Source organism: Rhinolophus hipposideros, assembly GCF_964194185.1.
Source record: "Rhinolophus hipposideros genome assembly, chromosome: 3".
In the NCBI taxonomy this organism is placed as follows: domain Eukaryota; kingdom Metazoa; phylum Chordata; class Mammalia; order Chiroptera; family Rhinolophidae; genus Rhinolophus; species Rhinolophus hipposideros.
This window is the reverse complement of record NC_138049.1, coordinates 97,039,823-97,066,721: the sequence shown is the minus strand read 5'-3', so window position 1 is coordinate 97,066,721 and position 26,899 is coordinate 97,039,823. Positions and strand designations below refer to the sequence as shown.

At 48.5% G+C, this 26,899-nt stretch overlaps 2 protein-coding genes across 2 annotated transcripts; one reads left to right on the top strand and one right to left on the bottom strand.

Annotated features, from left to right (window-relative positions):
* Window positions 1-3,464: 3,464 nt before the first annotated feature.
* LOC308496022 (guanylyl cyclase-activating protein 1) lies at window positions 3,465-9,731 on the top strand (the record flags this gene model as incomplete). Its single annotated transcript, XM_081044558.1, has 4 exons — window positions 3,465-3,665; window positions 8,650-8,799; window positions 9,239-9,332; window positions 9,568-9,731. 4 exons carry the CDS (start codon window positions 3,465-3,467, stop codon window positions 9,729-9,731), a joined length of 609 nt encoding a protein of 202 aa, XP_080900684.1.
* Window positions 9,732-12,928: 3,197 nt separating this feature from the next.
* Window positions 12,929-22,492, bottom strand: GUCA1B (guanylate cyclase activator 1B; the record flags this gene model as incomplete). Its single annotated transcript, XM_081036731.1, has 4 exons — window positions 12,929-13,056; window positions 13,772-13,892; window positions 15,106-15,255; window positions 22,286-22,492. 4 exons carry the CDS (start codon window positions 22,490-22,492, stop codon window positions 12,929-12,931), a joined length of 606 nt encoding a protein of 201 aa, XP_080892857.1.
* Window positions 22,493-26,899: the final 4,407 nt, after the last annotated feature.

Below are 26,899 nucleotides of genomic sequence, written 5' to 3'. Positions count from 1 at the left end.
TATAGCCTTTGTTTAAAAGTTTATTTTGTCTGGTATAAGTATTGCTGTCCCAGTTTTTTTTTTTACATTTTTATGAAATATGTTTTTCTATCCCTTTACTTTCAGTCTGTTAGTATCTTTTGATCTAAAGTGAGTTACTCGAAGGCAGCATATTGTAAGCGTTTTGTTTTCTTATCCACTCAGGCACGTTATCTTTTGATTGGAGCATTTAATCATTTACATTGGAAGTGATTTTTGATAGATATGTAGTTATTGCCATGTTATTATTCATATGTTTTATATGTTTTCCCCCCAAATCTTAAAGGAGTCCCTCTAACATTTCTTGTAATGCTAGTTTGGTGGCGATGAATTCCTTCAGCTTTTTCTTGTCTGAGAAGCTCTTTAACTGTCTTTCATTTCTAGACGATAGCTTTGTTGGGTAGAGAGTAATCTTGGGTTGTAGGTCTTTGTTTTTTATTACTTTGAATATTTCATGCTAATCCCTTCTGGCCTGCAACATTTTTGTTGAGAAATCAGCTGACAGTTTTATGGGAGATCCCTTCACTTACATACTTTGGCCAGAACCATATCATGTGGCTACTCCTAGCTGCAAGAGAGGCTAGGAAAACAATTTTTCTTGTTTTTCAAGCTTCTTTTTAGTAGAAGCAGGCAACAGGACAGGGTGTTGGGAATGAAGTTGGATTTAGTACTGTTTTTTGTTTTTTTTTGTTTTCCTCTTTTTCCGCTTTTCTCCATAACCTTTGGTTCACGCCGTTGTTTCTCAGTCTAGTTGTGTAGGACACAGCTCCCTGGCCCGTGCTGGTAGTATGAGCCTTGCGCTCCCCCCGGGCTGATGCAGTCGGTCACCGGTCATCGGTTGGCTGCTCACAGCAGCTCATGGCAGCTCACAGCAGCTCATGGCAGCTCACAGCAGCTCATGGCAGCTCACGGCAGCTCACGGCAGCTCACAGCAGCTCGCGGCAGCTAACGGCAGCTAACGGCAGCTCACGGCAGCTCACGGCAGCTCACGGCAGCTCTCAACGGCTGCCAACCATTCACGCTGGCCGCCAGCTGCTCATGGCAGCCTGGCTCCAGGGAGAGCTGTTGCTCACAATCTTAGCTGTGGAGGGTGCAGCTGACTGGCCCATGTGGGAATCGAATTGGCCATGTTGGCGTTAGGAGCACTGCACTCCAACCACCTGAGCCACCAGGCCGGCCCCTGGACCTAGTACTGTTTTAATGACGGTCTTACATTCTCTAGTGCCTGACCACAGCTGGTAGCTGTCCTGTGTGAGTCAGATGGATGTCTGTCCTCACACACAATCCAGGGCCATGGTGAAAGGGCGAAAGGGACGAGAGGCATGATTGGCTGCCATCTAGGGACACTGCTGTGCCCGAGATGCACTGCAACTGCACCTAGATTCTAAAGTCAACGGCATAACAGCCACTGTAACGATATGAAATAATAAAGTGATAGCTAATATGGGGCACTTACTCTATGTCAGACCCTGCTCTAAATGCTTTCCATATATTAATTTTAATTCACTTAATCTTAACAACCCTATCAGGTGGGCTCCATAATTTCCATTTTTAAGGATGAAGAAACTGTGACCCAGAGAGGTTAACATACTTGCTCAAGGTCACCCAGCCAGTAGTGTGAGCAATAAACGTATAGTGCTTGAAGTCACTGAGATTTTAGAGTGATTTTTCACTATAGCATAGCTTGACCAATTCATATGTATGTACTCTGGTATCTACTATATGTTACTTATAATATAGATTATAGAACATATTTATATAAATTAATGTCATTATATATTCATATTATACAATTTATATAAATATAAGTACATTTACATACATACACTGTATATAAAAATCCTCCTTAGTTTTCACTTGGGAGAAAAAGGGCTTTGCAGCCTGGAGTAAAGAAGGCTCTCCTGCAGCCTTGCAGTCTTGGAAGGACTTGAAATGCTGTTGCGGTTTCTGAGAGGGGCTCGGCAAGCCTGTGCTGCTAGAAAGACTCATGACATTTTGTGCAGTATGTAAAATTGCACAGTCTTTGTATTAGTCAGGAGAGGGTAGATAAGCTGCAGTAACCCTCCCTCGCCCCCCCCCCACACACAAAGGTACCTCTTCAAGTATAAAAGACACTCTTGTACTAGTGTATCAGTGCACAACCTCAACACACGTCCAAGTGTCTGCTCGGAAAGCAGAAATGTGGGTAGTGGTTCCCTCTGGCCAAAGTAGGGGACTTGGCATGGTCCACATGTAAAGGAGGAAGGGAAATCAGGGGAAGAGGCAGAATGAATGAGTGCTAGCTCTGGGCTTTCCCAGTATTATCCAGCTTAAGTGCACCTAGATGTTGGTTCCATAAATAAACCAACCTGAAAGTCTATGGCCGGAAAACATTCCACTGCGGGTCAGAGAAAGCTGTTGCTGCATAGACAGGCCCCTAGGCTTGGCCTGGGAGCATTCCAGGAACACCAGGTAGCAGCTCACCCATGCACATATGTGCCAGCTCTCTCTCTCACACACTAGGCACACACTCAATGGCCCCTATTCCCATGCCCCGGGGAGGTGATGGTGTCAGGTTCGGAATCAGATGCAGGGCTGAATTCAAGCCTCCCAGGATGGGAAAGATGCAATCTCTGGGAATATGAGAATGTGTTCAGAACAGGACCAGTGATTGTGTATCTGTATGGGTATGTGTACTTGTGCAGGTTTATGTAGGAGGGGTTCCTCTGAGTGCTCAGGACTCGTCTTGGAAGCCCACACACACTGCATCACCCAGGTGCTCTCAGATGTTAATTGTCCATGGTGTGATTAGAACCCCTTGGTTGTTATGGCCAAGTGGAGTGCACAGCCTGCATGACTGTACATAGCATCCCTGTGAAGAGCCCACAGCTGGCCCAGCTCTGGAAGAGGAACCATCGTCTGTCTCATATGCACCTCCATCCTGCGTCTGAGAGAGAAACCAGAAACGTTGAGAACCCACTCAAAACAGGAGGAGAAGGGAGTAGAGGTCACAGGATCAGAACAGCCGTTGGCTGGCCCCCCACTCTGTCCTGGTCACAAGCGATAAGGAGACTACAACCTGGATAAGAAAATCCTCTCACCTATTAGCTCAAAGCTGTAATCCTGGGCCTCTGCTCCTCTAAGCTTTGTTCTATTTTCACTCCTCTTTCCCAGGGAGTAGTCCCATTGGCTGCAAGGATTTAGTGAGGACATGTAACACTGGTTCTCTGTCATCCCCTGGATTTGGGTGTAAGCTTGTACAGCCCCCATCACCTTCTCCCTTCTGCTTACCTCCTCCTGAAGTTTCCCTGCACTGATTCCTCAGGCCCTTTCTTGTTCAGATCTGGAGAACTCGGGCCCGTGAGTGAGGAGGGCCCAGTTCTAAAAAGCCAAGTCTCCCTTGTGCAGGGAACAGCGGGGCACAGTACTTGTCCATCTTGGGCCTCGGCTTCCTGCTGGCCTGGGCAATGGGCAACGTGATGGAGGGTAAGTCAGTGGAGGAGCTGAGCAGCACCGAGTGCCACCAGTGGTACAAGAAGTTCATGACCGAGTGCCCCTCCGGCCAGCTCACCCTCTATGAATTCCGCCAGATCTTTGGCCTCAAGAACCTGAGCCCGTCAACCAGCCAGTATGTGGAGCAGATGTTTGAGACCTTTGACTTCAATAACGTGAGCAGGGATCTGGGTGGGGAGTGCTGGAGGGACACCTGGGGACATCTGACCAGTGTAGGGGTGAGGAGGAGCCGGTGTGAGAACAGCAGTGTCTGCTGGCGGAGTGACTTCATTTACACAGCCCTTTGTTTATTGGGGAGGCTGAGTGTCGACATTAGGGATTTCATGGATCTCACGTTCATTGAGCGCCCACTGTGAATTAGGCACTCGGACCCCATCCCTGCCCTCACTCTCCAGGGGAAGAAAGAGTTCTGCAGTGAGTGGACCCACAACCAGAAACGAATGGCTCCCTCTGTCTCTCCTCCACGCACATTTCGGTTTACTCCAGAGCAGGTGTGAGCCCTTACAAGACAGTCATTGAGCCCCTAATGAGTGCTTGGCATTGTAAGTTGCGCTTTTGCACAGGCCCCTAAATGCTCACAAGGACGCAGAAGGAGGAGTGGAGAGTACAGAGCAGGGTGAGGAGGCTCCAGCCCGGGCTGGTCTGGGATATGCAGGCCTGCATTCCTTGGGTCACCCATCGCGCTCTGTGGATATTAGACCTGGGCATAGGCAGGGTGGCCTGGTCACCGAGGAATCCAGGCTACTCCAACTCCAAAATACCCAGTAACCTCAGTTCCCCTTTTCTCAAGTGGGTGGAAAGGTCTGCGAGAGGTCAAATATATCTCCCCTGGACGCATTGGATGACGACCGCTAGATAAGCTAGAGGGGGCACTGAAAGAGGAGTTAGGAACTGTGAGTTTGGACCCCTGCTTTTCATCAGCTGGGTGACCTTGAGCCCATTCTCTCCCCTCAGCCTCCACTTATTCACCATGGATGTATCTGCCATGGATGTCGGGAGCATTAGCTAAGATAGTTGTTGGTTTTCAATAGCAAACGTTTCCATTTATTTGGAACAATTTAGTCAAGGCGAAGTGGTGGAAGAACCCAGACCCACAACCCTGTCTGCCCCCCCTCCCCGCCCCTTGTCTGATCCCCACCCAGCTGGCGCTCACTCGAAAGATGAAGACATCATGGTGTGCTGCCATGTGTTCACCGCAAGCCGGGAAGAGGCTGCCCAGAGATTTCCAGACTCCCCTCACTGCCCGGAGGTCCAAACTCCATTGTAGGCGAGGTTTCTAGGGAAAGCTGGGGCTCAGAAGCTATTTAAAACTTGCTACTATTCGGGGTCAAGGGGCCAAAGCAGATTATGGGCTTAGAGTCCCAGCCTCAAGGTCAGTGTCAGAGGGCTTTCCTGCAGGGGGAGCAGGGAGCAGCGTCCTGGAGCTGGAGGGAGGGAGACCAGAAGGGATGGCGCCAGCAGGCTGGACCCCCCAAATCCTCCAGAAGCAGCAATGATTGCTGAACAGGAGGGGGAAGAGCCTCAGCACCTTATACCCAGATGTACCCAAATAGCTTAGCTTCTCACCTGCTAAAGAAACCCTTTGGATCAAGACAGGTCTACAGAGAGCCTCTAAAGTCACACATATGACACCAGGGAGGGGCAACCCACCAACCTTGTATTAGCCTAACCTGAGTCATTCATATGCCATCTCTTCAATTTTTGTACAGCACCTGTACTGTCCCAAACCTGACTTCCTCGATTATGCCACACATTCCCCCACCTCAGGGCCTCGGTGCTGCCTGGGACCCTCCTCCTCCAGAATTCTGCTTGGCTCTGCTCAAATGTCTCCTTCCCACTGATACCTGCCCTGATCTCCTGGTTTAAACTCTATTTAAAAGGGACTAGCCTCTATCCCTGCATTCCTAGTCCCCTCCTCCCCCCAAGCACGTCTCATCTCCTAATACATGATACTGAATAACATTTGGCCACTATGTTGATTGTCTGTCTCCCTGCTGGAATGTGAGCTCTACGAGGGCAGGGCTTGTTGTGTCTCGTTCATTATTGCATCTTCAGCACCTAAAACAGTGCCTGGAACACAGTAGGTGCTTAATAGATATTTGTTATATGAATCAATGAATATATGAGAAATCAGGAGTTTATGGGCTGGTTTTATATTTCATAATACACATTAATTTAAATATATGTTTATTTAAATGAAGAGCATCTTTGTAACATCTAAAGTGCCTCATAGACACCATGATATAAATCACCTGGGGCATCGTCGCCTCTATCCATTGTCATGAGTACAGAGCACTTTAGCAGACTGGCTAGGCGATGGCACACAGGACTGGGACGTTCTGAGACAGAGAGGAGTTAAAACGGGTGTGTACAGAGGCTGGACATTAATGAATGCCAACTATAATTTTATGTGTATAATGTGATGGCTCGGTGTGAGGTCGGCGTGGTGGTGGATGGGGGGAGGGGGTTCACGGTGTGAGGGATGTAAAAATAAAATAAAATAAAACTAAAAAAAAAAAAAAATGCATGTGACCTAAAGGCTATGTGGTACCCTGGATTGGATCCTGGATTAGAGAAAGGGCATTACTGGGGTAACTGGTGGAGTCGGAGTAAAGTCTGTAGTTTAAGTTAATAATATTTACCAATGTTAATTTTCTTAGTTTTGATAAATGAACCCTGGTTATGAGAGATATTTACATTAGGCAAAGCTGAGTGATTGGCATGTGCGAGCTCTGTACAACCTTTGCAACTCCTTAGAAAATCTAAACTTGTTTCAAAATAAAAGGTAAAAACATTAACAACAACAACAAAAAAACAGGGGTGTGTAAACGATGGCTTAGGGGCCAATTTTATAAATAGTTTTATTAGAACATACCACACCCATTCGTTTACATATTGTCAAAACTGAAATATTTGCTATCTGGTCCTTTGCAGAAACAAATATTTGCCAGCTCCTAAGTTAGAAGAGAGCTGTATCCTAGGGAACTGGGCAGGCTTGGAGGGGAGGGGTACAGCAGTGGGAGTGGGAGTGTGACCTGGGGGACAAGCATATGCTCTGCTTGCTTCGAAGTTTTGCCTGGTTTTGGCTATGCCTGGTAGTCCCCCAGGTGCCCCTAATCAAAGTAAATCTCGTATAGGATAGAGACTCAGTTTCTGGGCAAGTCTTTGTCATTTGTTAGCTGCATGGCCTAACTTCTCTCAACTTGAGCTTTTCATCTGAAAATGGGACCAAAAATATTAATACCCACCTCCTAGGGGTGCTTGTGAGATTAAACGAGTAAAGCGAATAAAACACTCCGCACAGGAAGCAAGTTAGTATTGTTATAGTATTGTGGTATTGGTCCTGAATCTAATCCATACCACAATCTTGAAAAGCACGTAATGTCGTTTCCATTTTACAACTAAGGAAACTGCACCTCAAAGAGGCCTCGTGACTTGTTCAAGAAGTGTCCTAAGAAGTGGTTTAGGTCTTTCTGGCACAAAAACCCATAACTTTTCCAAAGCTCTTTTTTAGTCGTTAAAAAAAAATTACAAAAGCAATACAGCTCCTTCATTGTAAAAATTTCCAACAGTACAGGAAGGTAAAAAATGAAAAGCAAAAATATCCTCACTCTGTGTCCCCCGCCCTGAGGAAAACTCCTTGGCAGTTTCCTTGCTTCTCAGCATTATTGCACAGGGACCTTGCTCCAGTCTGACGACGGTTCTGGGAAGTGGGTTGGGCAAGGATTGAATGAGCTAAGGTGTGTGCCAAAGCCCTTGAACATGGGAAAGCACCATGTAAGTGTTTGTTATGATCATGATACCCACTGTGGGGCTCAGAGTGGTGAAGGCCCTGCCTCGGGCCAAAGACCAGCACGGAACCAGAGCTCAGAGGCCACCCTGCCCAGCCACTGCCACATCCCTAATAGCAGTCCTCTAGCTTCTGCTTGCACACCCTCATTGACAGAGAGCTCATTATTGCATGAGGCTGGCCCTTCCACAGGGGCAACTCTGCCTGTTAAAGAGCTCACGCGGACCCAAAATCTGCCTCATGGTAACTTCCCAGTTCCAAAGTCATGGTTGTAAGTGGAGGAACAGGGACTGGATTCCGAGTTCAGGTGCTCAGCCTCTTTGCAAGACACAGGCTTCCCTCTCCCAGCCTCACCGGGGCTTGTGTGTGTGTGTGTGGGGGGGGACTGGGCAGAGGCAGCCTGTGCTCCCTGCTTCCCTGACCCCAGTGGTAGGGCTGACAGGGCCGAGCAGAGGGTCAGCCAGTAAACATTTGCAGGACACCTGGAGAAATATCCCACAGGAATGTCCCCCGTGGCCAACCCCTCCAGGACTGAATGAGGGCATTACCTCCCTCAGGAAGCCACCTTAAGCCCCTCTCCTGCTCTGACCCTAGCAAAGTTGGGTGCTGCTATTCTGTGATTCTACAATGTCCTGTCCAGATGTGTTGTTGCTGAATACACATGATGATGGCATAGTGGTCTCTTTATAATAATAGTAATAGCAGTAATAATAGCTAACGTTTATTGAGTACTTACTGTATACCAGGCAGTGTTGAGTGCTTTACATACATGAGCTCATTTAATCCCTTGACAATCCCATAGACGTAGGTACCATCGTAATTATTATAGATGAAAAAATCGAGGGCCAGAGACATATTTGAGTCCTTTGTCCCAGATTCCACAGCTTTGAGAAGGTGAAACCAGGATTCAAACTTGCCCCCTTAACCCTGCACGTAGTCGGTGCTGAATATAATTCGAAGAATAAAGAATGAGAAAGGCTCTCCTTCCCTCCACAACGACCTTCTGCCCTTTCCCCATCTTTGAAAAACTCCTCCAAACCACACCCCCATCCCTGGGAATTCGGCTTCTCTCCTCCCACCTACAAGCACCTTCATGCAACTGGAAGGGCTCAAGTCTGAGAAACAGGAAAGCAGACCAGTGACAGCTAGAACCTAAATGCCTGTGAAGAGATAGCATCAGACATTTATAACCGAGTGGGAGTTAGTTTATCAACTTTGATCAGCAGGCTCTGGGGCAGGCAGGGTCTGGAATGCAGGGCGCCGGGCAGATGGGGGTGGGCATCAAGGGGGAGGGTCGTGGGGCGGGGCCGGGACTGGGCTCAAGGTGGCCTCGCCCCGCCCCCGCCCAGGACGGCTACATCGACTTCATGGAGTATGTGGCGGCCCTCAGCCTCGTTCTCAAGGGGAAGGTGGAACAGAAGTTGCGCTGGTATTTCAAGCTCTACGACGTGGATGGCAATGGATGTATTGACCGCAATGAGCTGCTCACCATCATCCGGGTAACTCCAGGTGCAGAGGGTCGGGCGGGGGGGGGGTGGGGAGGGGTGGGGGGGTGGGGGTGGGGGGGGTGGGGGGTGGGGGGTGGGGTGGGGGCGGGGCCGGGGGCAGAGCCCCACAAGCATCCGAGAGCCCAGAGGTTGGGTTCAGGGGATGGAACTGCAATCTCAGAAGGGGACAGGATGGAATGAAGGGGTTGGAAGCTCTGACCCTCACCACGTGCGTGACCCGGGCCACGTTCCTTTCCTTCTCTGGGCCTCAGTTTCTTCATCTGTACCTAGAGACTGTACAAGCTGGTAAGTCCTAGCTCTGCCTCTACCGCGTGCTCTGCTGTTCGGGCCACCTCGGCCCTACTCAGGCTGGGAGCCAGAAGAGCTCTTACTGCCTCCACTCCCACCCTGAGACCAAATTAGGACGAGTCCTCTCACCTCTTCCCTGCAGGCCATCCGAGCCATTAACCCCTGCAGCGACTCCACCATGAGTGCCGAGGAGTTCACAGACACCGTGTTTTCCAAGATCGATATCAATGGGGATGGTGAGGAGCCCGGGGTTGGGGGTGAGGATCCCCAGGGGAGGGGTCACCAGGGTGTAGGGCTGCAGCCACAGCGCTGGATTTTAGGGATCCTTGGACCCGTCTCTGGCTCCTTTGCCTGCCCATTCACAGCCACCTCTCCTGGCGTTGGCCTGTCCCCCTCGACAGACTCAGCTCTGGGCCCTGGTCTAACGCTACCAGGTAGACATGGACACCCGACTCCCTTTCTCTCTCCCAGGGGAACTGTCCCTGGAGGAGTTCATGGAGGGCATCCAGAAGGACCAGACGCTCCTGGACACACTGACACGAAGCCTGGACCTTACCAGCATTGTGCGCAGGCTCCAGAACTGCGAGCAAGATGAGGAGGGGGCTGGCGCTGGGGCCGCTGAGGCAGCTGGCTGAGCCCACCACCCCCACCATGCTTCTGTGTTGGGGAGGGGGTGTTTGGTGGTGCTGGAGTCGCCATTGTTGCTTTAATCCTAGATAGAGTCTCCTGGACTCAAAGGCTCAGCTCGCCTCTTTGGGGTGCACGGTGGCAGCAGAAGGGTAGGAATCCAAAGCTGGGGATGGTGAAGGATGGTATCTGATCCCTCTGGGTGACTCAGCCATGGTGAGTGCTCCCTGCTAGGGACACTCCTCAGCATCCCTCTGCCCTCAGGCTCCTCTCATGCCCCTTCTGGCCCCTCCCCCAGCTTCTCCAGTCCCACTCTCTTGTAGACATGGAAGCCCTTGAAGCAGAGATGGGCTTTCCGGGGACTCTGATGGAATCCTACAGATCCTGTGGCCGCAGCTTCCATCCGGGTATTGCAAGGAGCCCCAGGACATCAGAGCCTACCTGTGTGGTTCACATTGATTCGTTCTTACCATTTAACAAGCATTTATTGAACACCTACTATGTACTAATGCTAGATGTCAGATGTGCAAAGAGGACCATTCTCATCCTCAAGGAACTCACAGGCTAAGCATCATTATAATAAAATATGCTGAAAGAAGCTATGAATGGATTCCTGTAAGAGCACAGGGACCGGTGAGCGAGTCTGACTCAGACACTGCCTCCCGGAGCTGATCCTTGACGTTGAACATGAAAGAGGAGTTGGGGGTTGTACGTGGAGAAGAAGGTGACGTGTGTGGGAGATTGGAGGTACATTCTACGTGATGTATCTGTGTTACATGTAGGGGCTGTGTAAAGTGGGGAGGAGCTTTCTTAGTTGCAAATTGAGGGTATCTCTTAGGATTTACATTTTACCAAATTTGAAATAATAAGGGGTCAACATGTCCATTTTTAGGGAGCATCTCCCAGGGCTTCAGTTATAGGAAAAAAATAGACTCCTTCAAAAAGTTACAGTGTTACTAAGGAGACAAAGACTGTTTGGATGGCAGTACAGCTCTGAATCATGGCTGAATGACCAGGCATGGTGCGTGTATTCATGCCTGGTCATTCACTCTGGGAGGGTCCGTTTCAATTGGATGTCGGCCAAAATGTGAGAGAAGGTGGGGTGGTACTGTAGAAAGTCCTCCTTTATCCCAAGGAAATCCTTATTTATTCAGAAGTGACTGCACAACACCCCCATACGTCCCCTGCTGGCCCCTGGGTGACATATGGTGCTGTGTGGTTTCCCACATGTCTGTGACTCATTGCATGTGACCTGACCATCCTTGGTCTCACCGAAATCCCTCTTACTGCAGTGACACCTGACATCAGTTAGGGAGTGGAGCAGTCTGCTTCGGGGGGGGGCATCATCCCCACTCTTTGTACACCCCAACTTTAGGAATACCTGTCTAAGAACCTGAGGAGAGACAGAGGCTAGGGCAGCTGTGCCCATTTTTTCAAAGATGCTCTTTCTTCTGGGCTTTGAGTTTTCACCTCAGCTGGGTGTGAGGGAGTGCGGGGGATAAATAAAAATCCAGAGTGGGAAGGAGAAAAAGGGGAAAGGGGAGTGAAGCCCCAGGTTGCAGAGAGCCTCCTGGAGAGATGAGAGGGTGGGCTTTGCTCACCCCCACCCTGTCCATCTCTTGGACCGCCTCAGACTGGGAAGCCAGCCAGGGTCTGAGGGCAAATGGAGAGGCAGTGGAGGTCAATGCCGGGGGCAACGTGGAAAAGCAGGGAGTGGACATTTCTGCTCCTTCTCTTGGTGACTGCCTCTTGGGAAATCCTGAAGGTCAGCATTGGGAGGGTATCCGCATAGAATAAAGACAACACTTCCCCAACCTCATTTACATACAACCTTCATGTTTCAGGGCATATCTGGATTCTTACTTTTTTTCATCAACGAATTTTTACCCAAAATTTATTCCTAAAGGAACCTTTTTATATGAATACCATACCTATGAAATCACAGGTTCAACAAACTTAGTTTTATTTTTCATACATCAACATGAAAACATAGCTATTCAACGTAAAACAAGTGTTTTTCCAAGTGCCACTTTAAATGGTCTCACAGGGGTGACACTGGTCCAGGACCCTGGTTTTTAATTTGTGTTTTCAGAGGTGCCTCTGGCTCCAGAGGTGGGAGGGGTCTGAGTTGCTCAGCCCCCCTTCAACCAGAGCGGCTCCCTTTTAATCTAGTTTCTAAGTTGGGGTTGCACACAACAGTTTGTATAACAAAAATAAGTCCACATCTAAAAAAATAATAACCTGAAAACTGCTAGTCTAGTCCAACCTGCTCACTGTGTAGAGGAGGTACCCAAAGTCGGGGCAGAGAAGTGGCTGTCTTGGGTCACATAGAAGTTGGAGGCAAAACCTGACCTCAAACCCAGGTCGTCAAGCCCCCAACTGTCCCCCAGAGACAGAGGGAAGGTTTTTCCATCTGTGAAGAAGACATGGTTCAGCTTGTGGCTGGAAAGCGTGGAAGGTCCATGCTGGGGAGGGGATTGGAGAGGAGAATGTGGGGGATGGGGGAGGTCTGGATGGGGAGAAGAGGGGTGGGCAGGTGGAAGCAGGCGCTGGGGGAGCAGTTCCAGGGCAGAGCTGAAGCAGCCCCTTTAAGGGCAGCTGACCCCTCCAAGGGCAGGAGTCCACAGCCTGATTTTTTGTTGCTTTCCCTTGTTGACACCATTGGTGGTGACAACTTAGTGGGGAGGATCCCTCCATCCTCCCATGAACACTCATCAGGATCCTGGGGGGATGTAATTATTATCCAGCCCACCACCTTTTCTTCAGACTCACCACCTTCCAGCCCCCGCCTTCTACCACACTGCTTCACACTCTGTGGGCGCCCTCGTTGTTAATTTGGTCTATGGGACCCCGCCTCTCCGTTTGCCCCTGCTTCCAGCTAAGAGCCACGTAGGAATTTGTGGGAGTCCCACAACCACCCAGCCAAGGCATAGTTCTCCCAGAGGCAGCTGGAGGGGGTGAGTAAGCCATTCCCTTCACCACCCTAGTAAATCCTGCCAACGGACTGTGCCCTGTTGACAGCTTCAGACCAATAACCCCTCCCCCTCCCCATGCAACCCCACCCCCTTCACAGGGCTCCAGGATAAGTGTGGGCCTAAGCAGGCTGAGCCAGGGTCCCTCCCACTACTCCGAAAACTGGTGAGCCCAGAGTCTTGGGGTGGGGGGGTCGGTGGACTCCTGCAGGGCTCCCAGGGTCCCAGACCCCTCAGAACATGGCACTTTTCCGCCTCTGCTGAGAGATCCAGCCACCGGGATTCACATCCATCTGCAGCATCTCCATCACCCACTTGTCACGTCGGGCCCCTTCAATGAACTCATTCAGAGACAGCCGGCCTGAGCAAGGGGTAGGAGAGACAGTCATGGAGGAGAACGGAAGAAATGAGGTTGGGGGCAAGAAGAGACAAGGGTGCGCCTACAGCTCTTATCCAAACAAGCCTGCAGCCTCGGGGTCTAAGCTTGGGGCCTGTCAATTCTCTGATTCTTCAGGAATCTCCTGACACCTACAAGGGTTCCTTTAAGGGGCTTTCTTTGCAAAGTAATTAAAGTTTTGCTTTTGCCCATGGTACCTTTGAAATGTTCCTCAGGGGTCTTCTGGGTGTGTTCCCAAATAGCTCCCTCCCTGCACAGCCTTGGGGCTATGCATCAAGCTACAGGAAGGAGAGCCCCAGTAGCCTTAATGGAGGCCTACCCTATACCTGGTACTTAAATACATTGCTCCTTTTATTCCTCTCAGCATCATTATCCCCATTTTCCAGATGAGGAAACTGAGACCAAGCTGAGAGGTTACATGTATCATCCTGTCTGCCTGACTCCAGAGCCCCTACTCTTCCGCTATGCTTGCCTGGCCTCCATCAGCAACTCCAATAGGAGTTGTAATCACTCTTACAGACATCACATGCTAGTGTCCCCCTTTGTAATTTCATTTAGTTCTCTCCACACCCAGTTCACAGATGAGGACACCAGTTAAGAAGAGGAGAGCTCTGCCCAAGGTCACATGGCCAGGAAGCGGGGGTGCTATGGAGTGGGCCACCATCTCTGCCCCTGTTACCATCTCCATTCTCATCCACCAGAAGGAAGATCCTGTCCACGACCTCCTCGGGCGTGAGCAGCTGGCCTTGCTGCTCAGCGTCCATCTCCACCCTGCAGGCTTTCTTCAGCTTGTAAATCGCCTGCCAGAGAAAACCCAGAGGCATTGATGGGATCCTGCAAACTCCACCCCGCCCCCTCCACCCATGTTCCTCAGCCCTGCGTCCCCTGCAGGCTGTGCATCTGAGGACCACAGGACCCAGATCCAAATCAAAACTGACCTGTCCTAAGGCTATTCTCTCAGGGTCCCATTGGCCTAGTTCCAAATGAGGACTCCCCGACCCCACATACCGCCCCACCCCAATGTCATGGGCGTTTCCACTGTAAGCGCCAGAGCTGAAGCCTAAAACCGCTAATGAGGGATGTATCTGTGATGGTCTAAACTGCACTTTACAGAGGAAAATAGAGATTCGGAGAGGAAAAGAGAATTTAGTGCATTTATGGATGTGTGTGTCTATGTGTGTGAAATCAGATCACGGGAGATTCAGGTGTTTGGACTAGATGGGATCGGGAAGAACAGGTTTCTCCTTTGCCCTGTTCCCTGTCCCAGTGAGGCAATATTTGTGAAGTGAAATGGGGACGAGACACACAAACATGAGGATTAAGCATAGTTCCTAGACTGGACGCTCTCTGCCGGCTGCTCATGGCAGCACACAGCATCTTACGCCAACCTCCGGTTGCTCACGACAGCCCAGCTCCAGGGAGAGCTGTTGTTCGTAATCTTAGCTGTAGAGGGCGCAGCTCACTGGCCCATGTGGGAATCGAACCGGCGACCTTGATGTTAGGAACACCGCTCCAACCACCTGAGCCACTGGGCCGGTCCTTTTTTTAATTTCTTGAGATGATTTCTTAGATCATTGATTTTCCTCCTCTCTTATTTTCTAATAAATACATTTTGAGGCTATGTATTTGTTTCTGCAAGCCCAGCTTTAGCTGCATTCCACAAGTTTTGTTACGTTATGTTTGCATTAGATTCAGTTTCAGTTCACAACAGTTTGAGTGCGAGAGAGAGAGAGAGAGAGAGAGAGAGAGAGAGAGAGAGAGAGAGAGAGAGAGAGAAGAGAGAGAGAGAGAGAGAGAGAGAGAGAGAGAGAGAGATTATTTCTTTGATTCATAGCGTATTTAGAAGTGTTTTGCAAACACATGGGCATTTTTTTGTTATCTCTTTGTATCTGATTTCTAGCCATGGTCAGAAAGCACACTCTGACTTCAGGGCCTCCTCCAGAACCCCAGCCCCGGGAGCCCCTGCTTCAGCCCTCAGAGCCCCAGGTGCGGGCCCCACGGGCAGACACTGGCCTCCACAATGTCAAGCAGCTCCAGGCGGTCGATACAGCCATTGCGGTCCTTGTCGTAGATCTTGAAGGTCCACTTCAGCTTGTGCTCCAGGGTGCCCCTCAGCACCAGGTTCAGGGCTGCCACATACTCCAGGAAGTCGATGGTGTTGTCCTGCATGGGGAGTGGGAGCTGTGAGCCCCCTCCTGCCCACTGCCCCACCTGTCCAGAGTGCAGGTATGTGCCCTACTCTGGGCCATCCTTCCCTACAAACTCAGGCTTTCGCCACTTCCTTGCAACCCATATGGCCTCTGACTCTTTGCTCGTGCTGTTCTCCATCCTGGCATCCTTCCCCAGTCTCCATGATCACCCAATCCTACCCGTCCTTCAAGGCTCAGCTCACGGACCCCCTCCTCCTGGAAGCCTTCCTTCCTGGCCCATGTCAGCCATAGGGTTCTCTCTCTCCCTCTTCTAACATTCACAGCTCCTGCTACCTACTCTGCACAGTTTGGGACTTACTCTGGCATTGTTGTCTGTTTCGTATGTCGCATTCTCTAGCTACATGATATGCTTCTGGAGAAAAGAGAGTGGTTTACATTGGTTCTGTTTCTATTTCACGTCTAACACAGTGCCACTCATGCCCAGAACCGGGGTCTTATAAATATTTATGAATCAATGACTAAATGATCGACTTAATCTGGATTTGAAATCAAGGTAGTTTTGAAAGGAGATTAGAAAGCAGTGTTCCCATTGAAAGATTCCTTTGCACATTTGTTTGCTCTGAGCCTAAGGGCAGGTGGACAGGGAGGTGGCTCCAATCCCCACTCACCTCTATGCCCAAGTGGACATTCAATTGAAGACCAGGCCTGCACCCCCCCCCCCAGGAAGGCAGGGGTCAGAGCTCAGGTGTTCACTGGCCAGAGGATGGAGAAAGGGCAAAGTCCACTTCTAAGGTGTCTCTGACCAAGAAACGAGACCTTCCTCAAACAGAAATGGGACAGCGACCATTATTCCCAAAGCAGTAAACAAGGAGTAGGGGGTGACCAAGCTTTGATTCCAGAGGAATTTGACGTGAGAGGCTGGTGGTGGTGGCTGCAGTGGGTCTGTCCAGCCAGGGTCTCGGACCTTCACAAGCTGTTCCCACATACACCTCGTGACCTCACGTATTTCAGGGTGGGGAATACCTCTTCAAATCCAAAACCTGAGTTATCGGCTCCTCCGAGAGTGTCTGTCATTCCAATGACTGTAATCAGAAATGACATTGCTGGCTCAGAGCACCACTGTCCCACTGGGTCAGGCCACTCGGAGACGCAGCCCGAGATAGGGGTGCCTGTGTGAGCAAGGTGTGAGCCAATAGGAAAACATGGCAGAAAATGAGGGACATCGCAAAAAAAGCCTAAGGAAAAACCAAGAAGAAAATAAAATGAGGCTACCTCAGCTCCTGAAGTGTTTCATTCAGCATCTTTTATATAATTCCTTCTGGCCCTCCACACCCCCCACTATGTATTTACTTAATTGAGGTCAGACTGTAGCTTTAGTTTCGTTTCCTGGATTTTTTTTCTTTTTAAATGTCCCATGTCTGCAAAATTATTTAAAATCATTTTTTTGAGGGGTACTGGGCAGTCCTTCTTGCAGAACCTTGTTTTAATATTTTACTTTAACTAATGAACCTCTTCGGGCATATACTATATTTTTTCTTACATCTGCAATAATTTCTTTAGGTTAGATGCTATCAGTGGTTGTTTGTTCCTCCCCCCACCCCCACTCGTCTTTAATGCACTGTTTTTGTGGATATATACTTTCATGAAATTTTATCACATGCGTAGATATGAGTAACTATCAACACAACTCTCTCGTGTTACCTCTTAATAGTTTCATCATTCTCCCAACTATATCACTTGGCAACCACTGATCTGTTCTTCATCACTGTAATAGTTTCACTTTGAAAATGGAATAGAAATAGAATCATACAGTATGTAACCTTTAAGATTGTTTTTTTCCCCCACACAGCACAATGCCCTGGATATTCATCCAAGTTCCTTCCCTTTTTATGGCTGAGTAGTACCCCACTGACTGAATGGTCCCTAGTCCGTTTTCCATTCACTCACAGGTTATTTGACTTGTTTCCAGTTTTTTCACCCAGCTTTCCTGAGATTGATTGCAAATAGCCTTTTAAGGAGCATTGTGTAAGTTTAAGGCATGCAATGTAATGATTGGTGGTTCTTTAAAAGGCTATTGTCATTAGTAATTGTGATTTATTAAGCTTACTAAAAATAGCTCATATGTTTCTTTTTAAATAAGAGTTGAATAAGGAAATGTAGGGGATGGCTGGATAGCTTAGTTGGTTAGAGCGGTGCTCTTAACAACAACATTGCCGGTTCGATCCCCACATGGGCCACTGTGAGCTGCGCCCTCCACTAGATTGAAACAATTACTTGACTTGGAGCTGATGGGTCCTGGAAAAACACACTTAAATAAATAAAAGTTAAAAAAAAAAGTGGCTGGTAGGGACCATCTATTTTACATACCTCATCTCTCTCAGGTCTCTTATCCCCATTTAATGGGTGAGGAACCTGAGACTCAGAGGTCGAATAAATTGCCTAAGGCAGAGCCTTCCAAGCTACTTGTCTTCTTTAATTCATCAAGTGGGGAGAACTTTCTTATTCCACTCAAGACTTTAGACTATCATGGTCTAAAAAATGAGCCTGGTGTCTAGCATTAAGGGGAAAGAAACAAAAACAACAACAATAACAACAAAAACAAAACCACTGGCAAATCCCTGCTCTCTAGATCTCTGGATTCTCCTCCATTCTTTGTCTGGAACCTTCTCACAATATCCTCTCTCAGTATGATGCACTTTCCACAATGATCCTGTGGAAATTCAGAAGAAACCACCCCACGATGTGCTTCTGTGGTATGTGGATTATTTTCAACTAAAGGCAGTGTTAGCCACGGGCTCAAGAGAAACTTCTGCCCCTCCCTTAACTACCTAGAAGAACTTGAATTAGGGGTCTTGTCTATAATAAGAAATTATCAGAGATAACCTCTTTTGACCTGTCTATAGGGCAGGGCAAATGTTTATGTAACACACATCTGCTCTTCCTACCATCCTGCAATGACCCTTTGACGCCCCCAAGACACCTTACCTCAATCCTAGCTCAGAATGTCTCATATACCCATGTTCCCTTTCTGTCTCTGAACCTCTGTGCATGTGGGGGTCTCTGACTCTCTCACGTATATGGGGTTGCCATATGTATGCATGTATTAAAACTTGGTTATTTTCTCTTGTTAATCCAGCTCATGTCTATTTGATTATTAGATCAGCCACAAGAAACTTGAGAGTAGAGGAAAGTTTCCTCCTCCTCTACAATCCCTCTGTAATGCTCAAGAACAAGAATGCAGGATATGGAGAGGCCAAAAAGGAACAACAACGGAGCGATAGACAGAGGAGTCATATCACTATAGTCTCGATGGCGGCTGGTTGAGACAAAAGCAAACATCCGCTAGTACCCCAACAGGGGGTCTTCTTGCACCCCAGTCTCCTGGCGGCCGGGTGAGACACAGGAATTAGGATCTACAGGATCCGCAATCTGCCATCCACGCTTGCTAACTGCACATGCTAGCTGCAATCCGCCATCCGCTTCTCTGTCCCCCATCAACCCTTTTGCTAATAGTAATTGCACTTGCTAGCATAACCACGGCAGTTATATTAGTGGCTAATGGCTAACTGATAACAGCTGATGGCCATCTGATCACAGCTGATGGCCATCTACTACCAGAGCCAGCACCTTTCCACGTGAGGCTGAGAGCCTGGAAACTGCTCTCTGGGACTCTGTCCCCACACCTTTGCCTTACAAGATGCACATTCTAGAGTAGCCCCTTCCTGACAAGTGAGCTCACCTATGAGGTTACCGCAAACCCCAGGACCATTTCTGGGAAGCTTCCAGCCGGCACTACGCTCATCAGTTGTGTGCCCGCCCTTAATTACCCACAGAGGCCCAAGGTGATGGAAACATCTCTATCTACTCCAGAGTAAGAGCAGAAGCGACAGGTGTGTGATCTACTCTGTGGGATTATCTGCCCTGTTTCTCCCTGAATTGGGCATTTGTGCACCATCCTGGCCCCAACACAAGTTACATAAGGATCCCAAATGACATTTGGGCTTCATTCTCCCTTTTCTTCCATTCCAGTGCGTCTCAGGGCAACCACCAGAGAGGAGTGTTACAAGGGAGAGTAGCAGCAGAGACGAGATGTTCCTCCCAAGCAAACCTCTGTTTTCATCACCCCAGATTTTGGCATGTGAGCTAGATCTATGAGCTCTTTTTATTTTATTTGCCCCAGAAATCTCAGACCAGTTGCCCAGAAATGAGACTGGCTGATATAAAAATTGTCAAGGTGGTTGGGGTGGCCGGTTAGCTCAGTTGGTTAGAGCGTAGTGCTGATAACATCAAGGTGGCCGGTTCAATCCCCACATGGGCCACTGTGAGCTGTGCTCTCCTTAAAAAAAGTTGTCAAGGTGGAAAGTGGAGTTAGGTGTGGGTTTGGAGAGAGAGACTAAGTGGGAAGAGAAAAGAAAGAAGGCTCAATCCCTGACAGAGGAACTTAACACACTGTCATGCAGGGGACCCTGTTCGCTGCGCCATTTGTCGTGCGGGGCTTCCGGCGGGGTCTCTGCTCCCGCTCCCCACGTAAGAACGCAGGACACGGTAAGGCCAAAAAGGAACACCCACGGAGCCATAAGTAGGGGAGTCATAGCACTATATTCTCACCGGCGGCATCCACCTCTCTGCAATCCGCTCTTGCTAGCCCCCATCCTTTTTGCTAGCATAGCCTTAGCCGTTATATTAGTGGCCAATGGCTTACGGGTTACAGCTGACGGCCAACTAGCCACAGCTGATGGCCATCTGATCACAGTTGATGGCCATTTACTACCCGAGCCAGCACCTTTCTATGTGAGGCCGAGAGCCTGGAAACTGTTTTTTTGGGGGGCTTTGTCCCCACACACACCTTCTAGGAAAGCTCTTCCTTCCAGTAGAATGTCAGCTAATAAATAAAGAAGGGATGGTGGAGTTAGAAAATTATCAATGGATGCCAAACCTAGTAGATGAAAATTTGATGAGCAACAGGATATTTACTTCGTCTGAAAGTACCCCCCATAAGATGCTTATTGATTACAAAGGAAGAATAGTAACTTTACAGTGAAGAGAAACATGGCCAACACCACGTGACCAAATGATGACGTTAATCGCCCCAGTAACGGGACAAACCAACATCGTGTGCCCCTTGACGTGATGTACTGAGGACAAATGTCACTTCTATGGCATTTTTGCTAGAAGTGTAAAACCCGAATCTAATCACAAGACAACACTGGACAAGCCCAAATAATTGGCAGTCTTCAAAAATGTCAGGATTAGAAAAGACAAAGAAAAGCGGAGATTAAAGAGTTCAAATTAAAGACTAAGGAGAGAGAACAAGAAAATGTAATGCATCATCAGACCAAAAAAAAAAAAAAAAAAGCACTGAAGGACATTGTCAGGACAAACTGACCAAACTTGAATGTGGATTGTCAATTAGGTAGTAGAACTGTATCAGTGGTAAATTTCCTGATTTTGATGGTTGTATTAAGTTATTTAAAAGAATGTCCTTGTTCTTAGGAGAAACACACTGAAATACTTAGGGGTAAAAAAGGTGTGATGTCTCCAACTTTCTCTTAAAAAAGAAATATATATATATGTATGTGTATATATATATATATACACACACACACACACATATATATATATATAGAGAGAGAGAGAGAGAGAGAATGATAAAGCAAGTAATGCAATTGGATAAATTGTACATGGTCGTTACTTGTACTATTCTTGCAACTTTGTGTAAATTTGAAATCCTATCAAAATAAAAGTTATAAAGAAAGGAAAAAAAGCCATTGATTAATGTATATGCTAATTTGTACGACGAGATAAGGGGTACAGCTATATTATGCCTAGGGACTTAATAATCTCTTTTGGAGACCCTGAATTGTTACATTGGATTTCTAGATGAAAATGGGGAAGATTGATATATTTATGACAATAAGTTTTTTTTAAAAAAATCATTTTCTCTCCTCCAGAAAACAAACTTATTTCTGGGCAGGTGCACTTGGCTGGAGTCAGGACTTGGGCAAATCAATTCATATCCTTTTGCTCTAGTTTTCTCATCATTTAATTTGAAGTAACAAACTCTGCTGGCTCCCTTGCAGGGCTGCTGCTGACTCAGAGACTGAGGAAAGGAGGAGCTTTGGGAGCTCTGCCCACTCTGTGCCCTGAGAGGGAGTTTATAGGGTTCATCTCCAAGGAGGTTTCTGTTACACTGAAGACGCTGCCCCCACCGTCCCAGCCCCCAACCCGTGCTGAGGAGATAGGCACTGACTGGTACCAGGACCAGGTCAGACCCGACGAGGCATTCCTGTGATTCAGCCTAGAAAGTGAAGTTCTCCATGCACAGAGAAGTGGGGTGCTGAGGCTTTGTTATGATTAATTATCTAGGTCAACCCACTCCTCTTATCTGAGAGCTGAAATAGGTATTTGAGGCAACCCTAATGGGGTAAAGCATTACAGAAGTGCCGCACTGGATGACCTTAAGTAATGAAGAAGTTTCAATTTTTAAATTCAATTTCTAGGTGCACATTTACAAAATGTATTATCTTAGCTGCTGGTGTCCTTGGAGGGCTTAAAGAAACCCTGTGGTTGAATGGCGTCATGGAATCTTCCACAACTCAGAGAGTCAAAAGGGCGAGCTCATGATCTATGCCAAGATAGCTCATCCTATTTGGGACAGCTCCTTTGCTCCTTATTGTTAGAGTGGCAGGGGCTCTAGAGGGGGAGAAACCAGGTCCTGGGGCTACAGAGCCCTGGCTGAAATACACAGAGAGACTGGCCTGTGTGCCCTTCTGCCGAGCCTACCTTCAGCTCTCAGGAAGAAGAGAGACGGAGAGTCAGACGAAAGCACAGAGACGGGGAGGAGGGAAGAGAAGATGGGAAGAGGCAGAAAGATGGGGGAGAGAGAGAAGAGTTTTAGAGAAAAGGTGAGAGGGAAATGGAGAGAAAAGAAGAGCAGGAGGACTGGGGGGCTGGGAGCCCCCAACAGGGATGATCCTTTCACTCAAGGAGGGGAAATGTGCCAGGTGGACCGGCCACCAGTCCTCCCCTTCTGAGGGCCTTACCCCATTCTTGTCGAAGGCTCGGAACATGCCCTCTACATACTGGGTGGCCTCCTCGTTGCCTGTGACCTTGAAGAAACGTTTAAACTCATGCATGAAGAGTGTGCCGCTGGGACACTCCACCACGAACTTCTTGTACCACTCCTGGAGCTCTGCCACGTCCATCTCACCCTCCGTCTTCACCTTCTCCCAGCTGAACTGCTGCCCCATCTTTGCCCCCAGGAATGTTACAGACCAAGCGTCGGTGCCTCTTCCCCGGGCTTCTGCTGATTGATTCCTTAGGTTAGGGTCTTCTTCCTCCCTTTCCTTTGCTCAGCCACCTTCTTCGTCATCTCCTGGACAACTGAACATGACGGGCAGTGTAGGGGGTCGGCGACAAGGGGGCGGGACCAGGCCAGCTAAGCGCCCTAAGATCATTAGAAGAGTCCCCTGGAAGGTCTGACGTCCAGCCTGCTAAGCTCCCCCAGTCTGACCCCTCCTGTTCATCTAAGCCACCCAGCAGATTCTGAAAAGGGGGCACTGAGAGGTAGGCAGTGGGAGGCTGGAGTGAAGACAGTTGGGAACAGGCTGAGACCCTCCCATCTCATACATACTCCCTGAGCCTTTAGTTGGGTGCCACACAGCTCCAGAGAGGACCATCTTGGAGACACGGGAGACTCAGAAGTCCACAGAGGACGCAAGACCAACTCCTAGCCCATAAAATAGGATTTGGTGGGGAGCTGGGGCTTGCTCCTCCACATGGTCCAATGAGAAGCAGCAGAATCTGTGATGTGAAGGGTACCAGGTGAGCAGATCTGTCCCCAGCCTAACTCAGTCCGCAGCACGTTTATCTTTAGATCCATCACAGATCACACTGGAGTCTTGGAAGCTTCTCATTTTCCAGTTTAAAGTACAAATACTTCCCTCCAACACCCACCCTTCACCCAAGACCTATTGTTTTTTCCTAAATGTGAACATGTGAGTAGGGTCTGGGAGCATGGCTTAACATATCTCTGAAGTCTCTTACTTTTAGAGGAAAGGTTCATGCACATTGGTTTTTGAGTCAATTATATACACATGCTTATTTTAATGTAACATAAAAATGACACCTCCAAGCAAGCAGAACACCTGGATCAATGATTTTTCTAGAAGATTTTTAGGGGCAGTCCTACCAGTGAGTCTTGTAGTCTCAGGGGCAACACTGCGTGTCTCCCATTGCATGTGCACCCCTGAATTGTTTTGTATATCTCTAGGTCTGACCTCCTCTAGCAAAGCTTTCTGCCTGCATTCGTCTCTAATCTCTCAAAGTTGTTTAGTTTCCTTGCCATTCCCAATGATAGAACCACACTGCCTCTGTCATCCTTTCAAGTGCTGATGAATTTTTCTCCCACATCCCTCAGGGTCGGGAGAATAGGGCTAGTTTCCTCCTCGTTCTTCATCGTTGCCTCCACCTTTTCTTTCTTCTGCCTCAGAAATGCCAGTCCCTCCGAAGCCACATCTGACTGGACCCCTCCATGTACTCATTCTTGTTGCCCTTGTTCACTGGTGACGTCACCAAGTGTCTCCAAGCGTCAGCAGAGTCTTTCGCCTCTAGGAGGAGAGCTGGTTCACCCCACACTCTGGCCTCACAGGTCCTTGATCTCCTTCGTTCCAAAGAGTTTTTCTTCCACGCTACCTTGGCCTCCAGTCCACCTGTGGTCCCTGGGCCAGCATCTGCAGCATCTGGGAGCTTGTTAAAAAGGCAAATCCTCGGGCCTCACCTTGCCTACTGAATCAGGAACCTTGGGGGTGGGCCCAGGAATTAAGTGTTTTAACGAGTGCTCCAGCTCTTTCCAAAATATGCACAGTTTGGGAGCCATACCCCAGGCCTGCCTATCAGGCATTTCCGTGCTCCCTCTGAAACATTCAAACATCATCACCACCTTTTCCTCCAGCTCACTTATTCTAACACCTTGTGGGGACAGAGCCAGGAGTGCAGTTTCCAGGCTCTCCGCCTCACGTGAAAAGGTGCTGGCTCAGGTAGTAAATGGCCATCAACTGTGATTGGATGGCCATCAGCTGTGGCTAGTTGGCCGTCAGCTGTAACCAGTGAGGCATTGGTCACTAATATAACTGCCGTGGCTACACTAGCAGCAAATGGGGGGCTAGCAAGAAGATGGTGGCTGGGCGGGCAAGCGCAGATTGCAGTTGGCAGGAGAGGTCGGTTGGCAGAGAAGCAGACGGCAGGTTGTGGATAGTGTGGCTCCTGCTTCCTGTGTCTCCAGACCAGCCGCCAGCGAGACTATAGCGGTATGACTCCCCTATCCATGGCTCCGTGGGTGTTCCTTTTTGGCCTCACCATGTCCTGCGTTCTTATGTGGGGAGTGGGAGCAGAGACCCTGTGTGACACCCTGCACGACACCTGCTCTCCAATAACTCACCAGCCTCATTGAGACGGGCAACTTGTTGATCTGATGTTTTGTTTTTTTTAACATCTGTCACCTCCCACAGATCCTCGCTTTCCTCCCTATCCTTATCTACAGCCCAGCACACTTGCCATTTCCTTGACCTTTGCACCCCTCTCTCCCTCTGACTACTTGTCAAAACCTGAGCCTGGCTCAAGTTAATCACTAACTATGCACAAACACCTCACCTGAACCCAGGAGGCTGAACACGGCTGGAGAAAATCCTAAAATCATGCTGGCTGCACACCCGTCAAATAAAACCGGACGATCGTACTACATACTCTTCCCTCCTGACTTCACTCTCCTTCTCCCGAAGATGATGATTCCGTGCTTCCTGCCCTCAAACCCTCCCCTCGCTCCCATGTTCAGCTGATGACCTTGTCATACGCTTCACTTCACAGACAAATAAATAACGTCAGACAACCACCTCACCTTCCCACCACAGACACACTTCTCTGCATCTTGTACCCATGCACTGTGCCCTGTTCCTGGTTCAGTGGAAGTAGCGTCCCTTTCCCACTTCCTCCACCTGTCAGCTCCTTCACTGATTTTCTAGATCTCACCTCTCTGCCTACTTAAGCACTTCCTACCCACAATTATTCCTTTTCTGCATCCTCAGTTTATCCTTCTCTGATGGACCATTCCCATCTGAAGACATGCTTTAATATCATCTTTATTAAAACAAAGTAATGTAACAAAAATCCTGCTTTGACCCCACCTTCACGGTCCCAATATGACTTTCATGGGCGACCACACTTTCACCTTCATAAGTCATAAGATAAATATGGGTTAAATAATATTTAAAATATTTTATCACTCTGTGGTATAAAGATGAATATGATCCAGTCCTGTTCTGACTGGATTAAACTCATTCTTTTGATTTTCAAAGAAATTAAAACCCTTAAGAGAAATTAAAAATATTTTTTGCCCTCGGCACTCTGGTTTCCTAGATCCATTGGCCACGCCCACTTCCCCCTCCACCTAATGTCCTAATTTCGGCTTTCCTTTCAACAAAACCCTTTGTGGCAGAATGTGTTTTTCAAAAATGGCGCAGAAGTAGGTCTGGTCTAACATTTTCCTCCCATCAAGGGAGGAGTCGTTTCTCCTCTTCAACCTGGATGGGACTCTGAAGAGAATGGGAAGAAGGGACATCATGTGACTTCCAAGGCTAGGTCATTAAAGGCGATGGGGTTTCTGCCAGGTTCTCTCTCAGGACTCGCCCTGGGAACCCAGCTGCCATGTTGTGAGGAAGCCCAAAGCACATGTAGGGGTTCTGACGGAAGGCCTCAACCACCAGACGTGTGGGTGGGCGAGGGACTCCGGCCCCCAGCTGATCCCAAAAGGAGCTGACAATGTCCCCACAGAGCCCTGACCAAATTGCAGATTTGTGTGCAAAGTATAAATGTTGGCACTGTTTTAGGCTGCTAAAGGCGGGGTGTTTTTTAAGGTAGCAATAGACAAAGCTGTTTTGTGTCCTCGTCTTTACTTCTTATTCTCACCTCAACTTCCTCCAGTTGGAGGCTCACCCTTGTCACTCCATGGAAAAGGCGTATACAGTGGTCACCGATGACCTACTTTTCTCACTCAACTTGCCAGCAGATTCACCAAATGAATCCTTTCTCCAAATACTCTCGGTTTCAAGGACCCCATACTGCTCTGATTTCACTCCCACCCCACTGATTGCCCACCTGCTTTGCTAGCACCTCCTCCTTCTTACCAAGTATCTGCCTGCTTGGCTTGTCCCCAGTACTCTTCTCTTGTTTACTTACCTACACTCTCCTTACAGGAACTTCTTCATGTCGCCATTACATACTATTTGTAGGCTGCTCGCTTCCAAATTTACATCTTCAGCCTCGACCTCTCTCTGTAACTCAAGATTCATGAGTTACAGAAGTTACAGATTCATAGATTGCAGACTTGGCAAAGCCAAGGCCAAGGCCAAATCTAAACTATTGATTTTTTCCCCCAATCCATTCTCCACATCTCCACAACATTTACCCAGTTGTGTAGGCCAAAATGTAGGAGTCATCCTTGAATTCTCTCTCAGATCTCAATTTAATCTATTAGTAGGTCATTCCATCAGCTCCACCTCCAAACTATATTCTGAATCCAACCCCTTTTCATCACCTCCACTCCGGCAACTCTAGTCCAGGCCATATCCTGTTACCTGGTCCCCTGCAGCAGGTCCTAACCA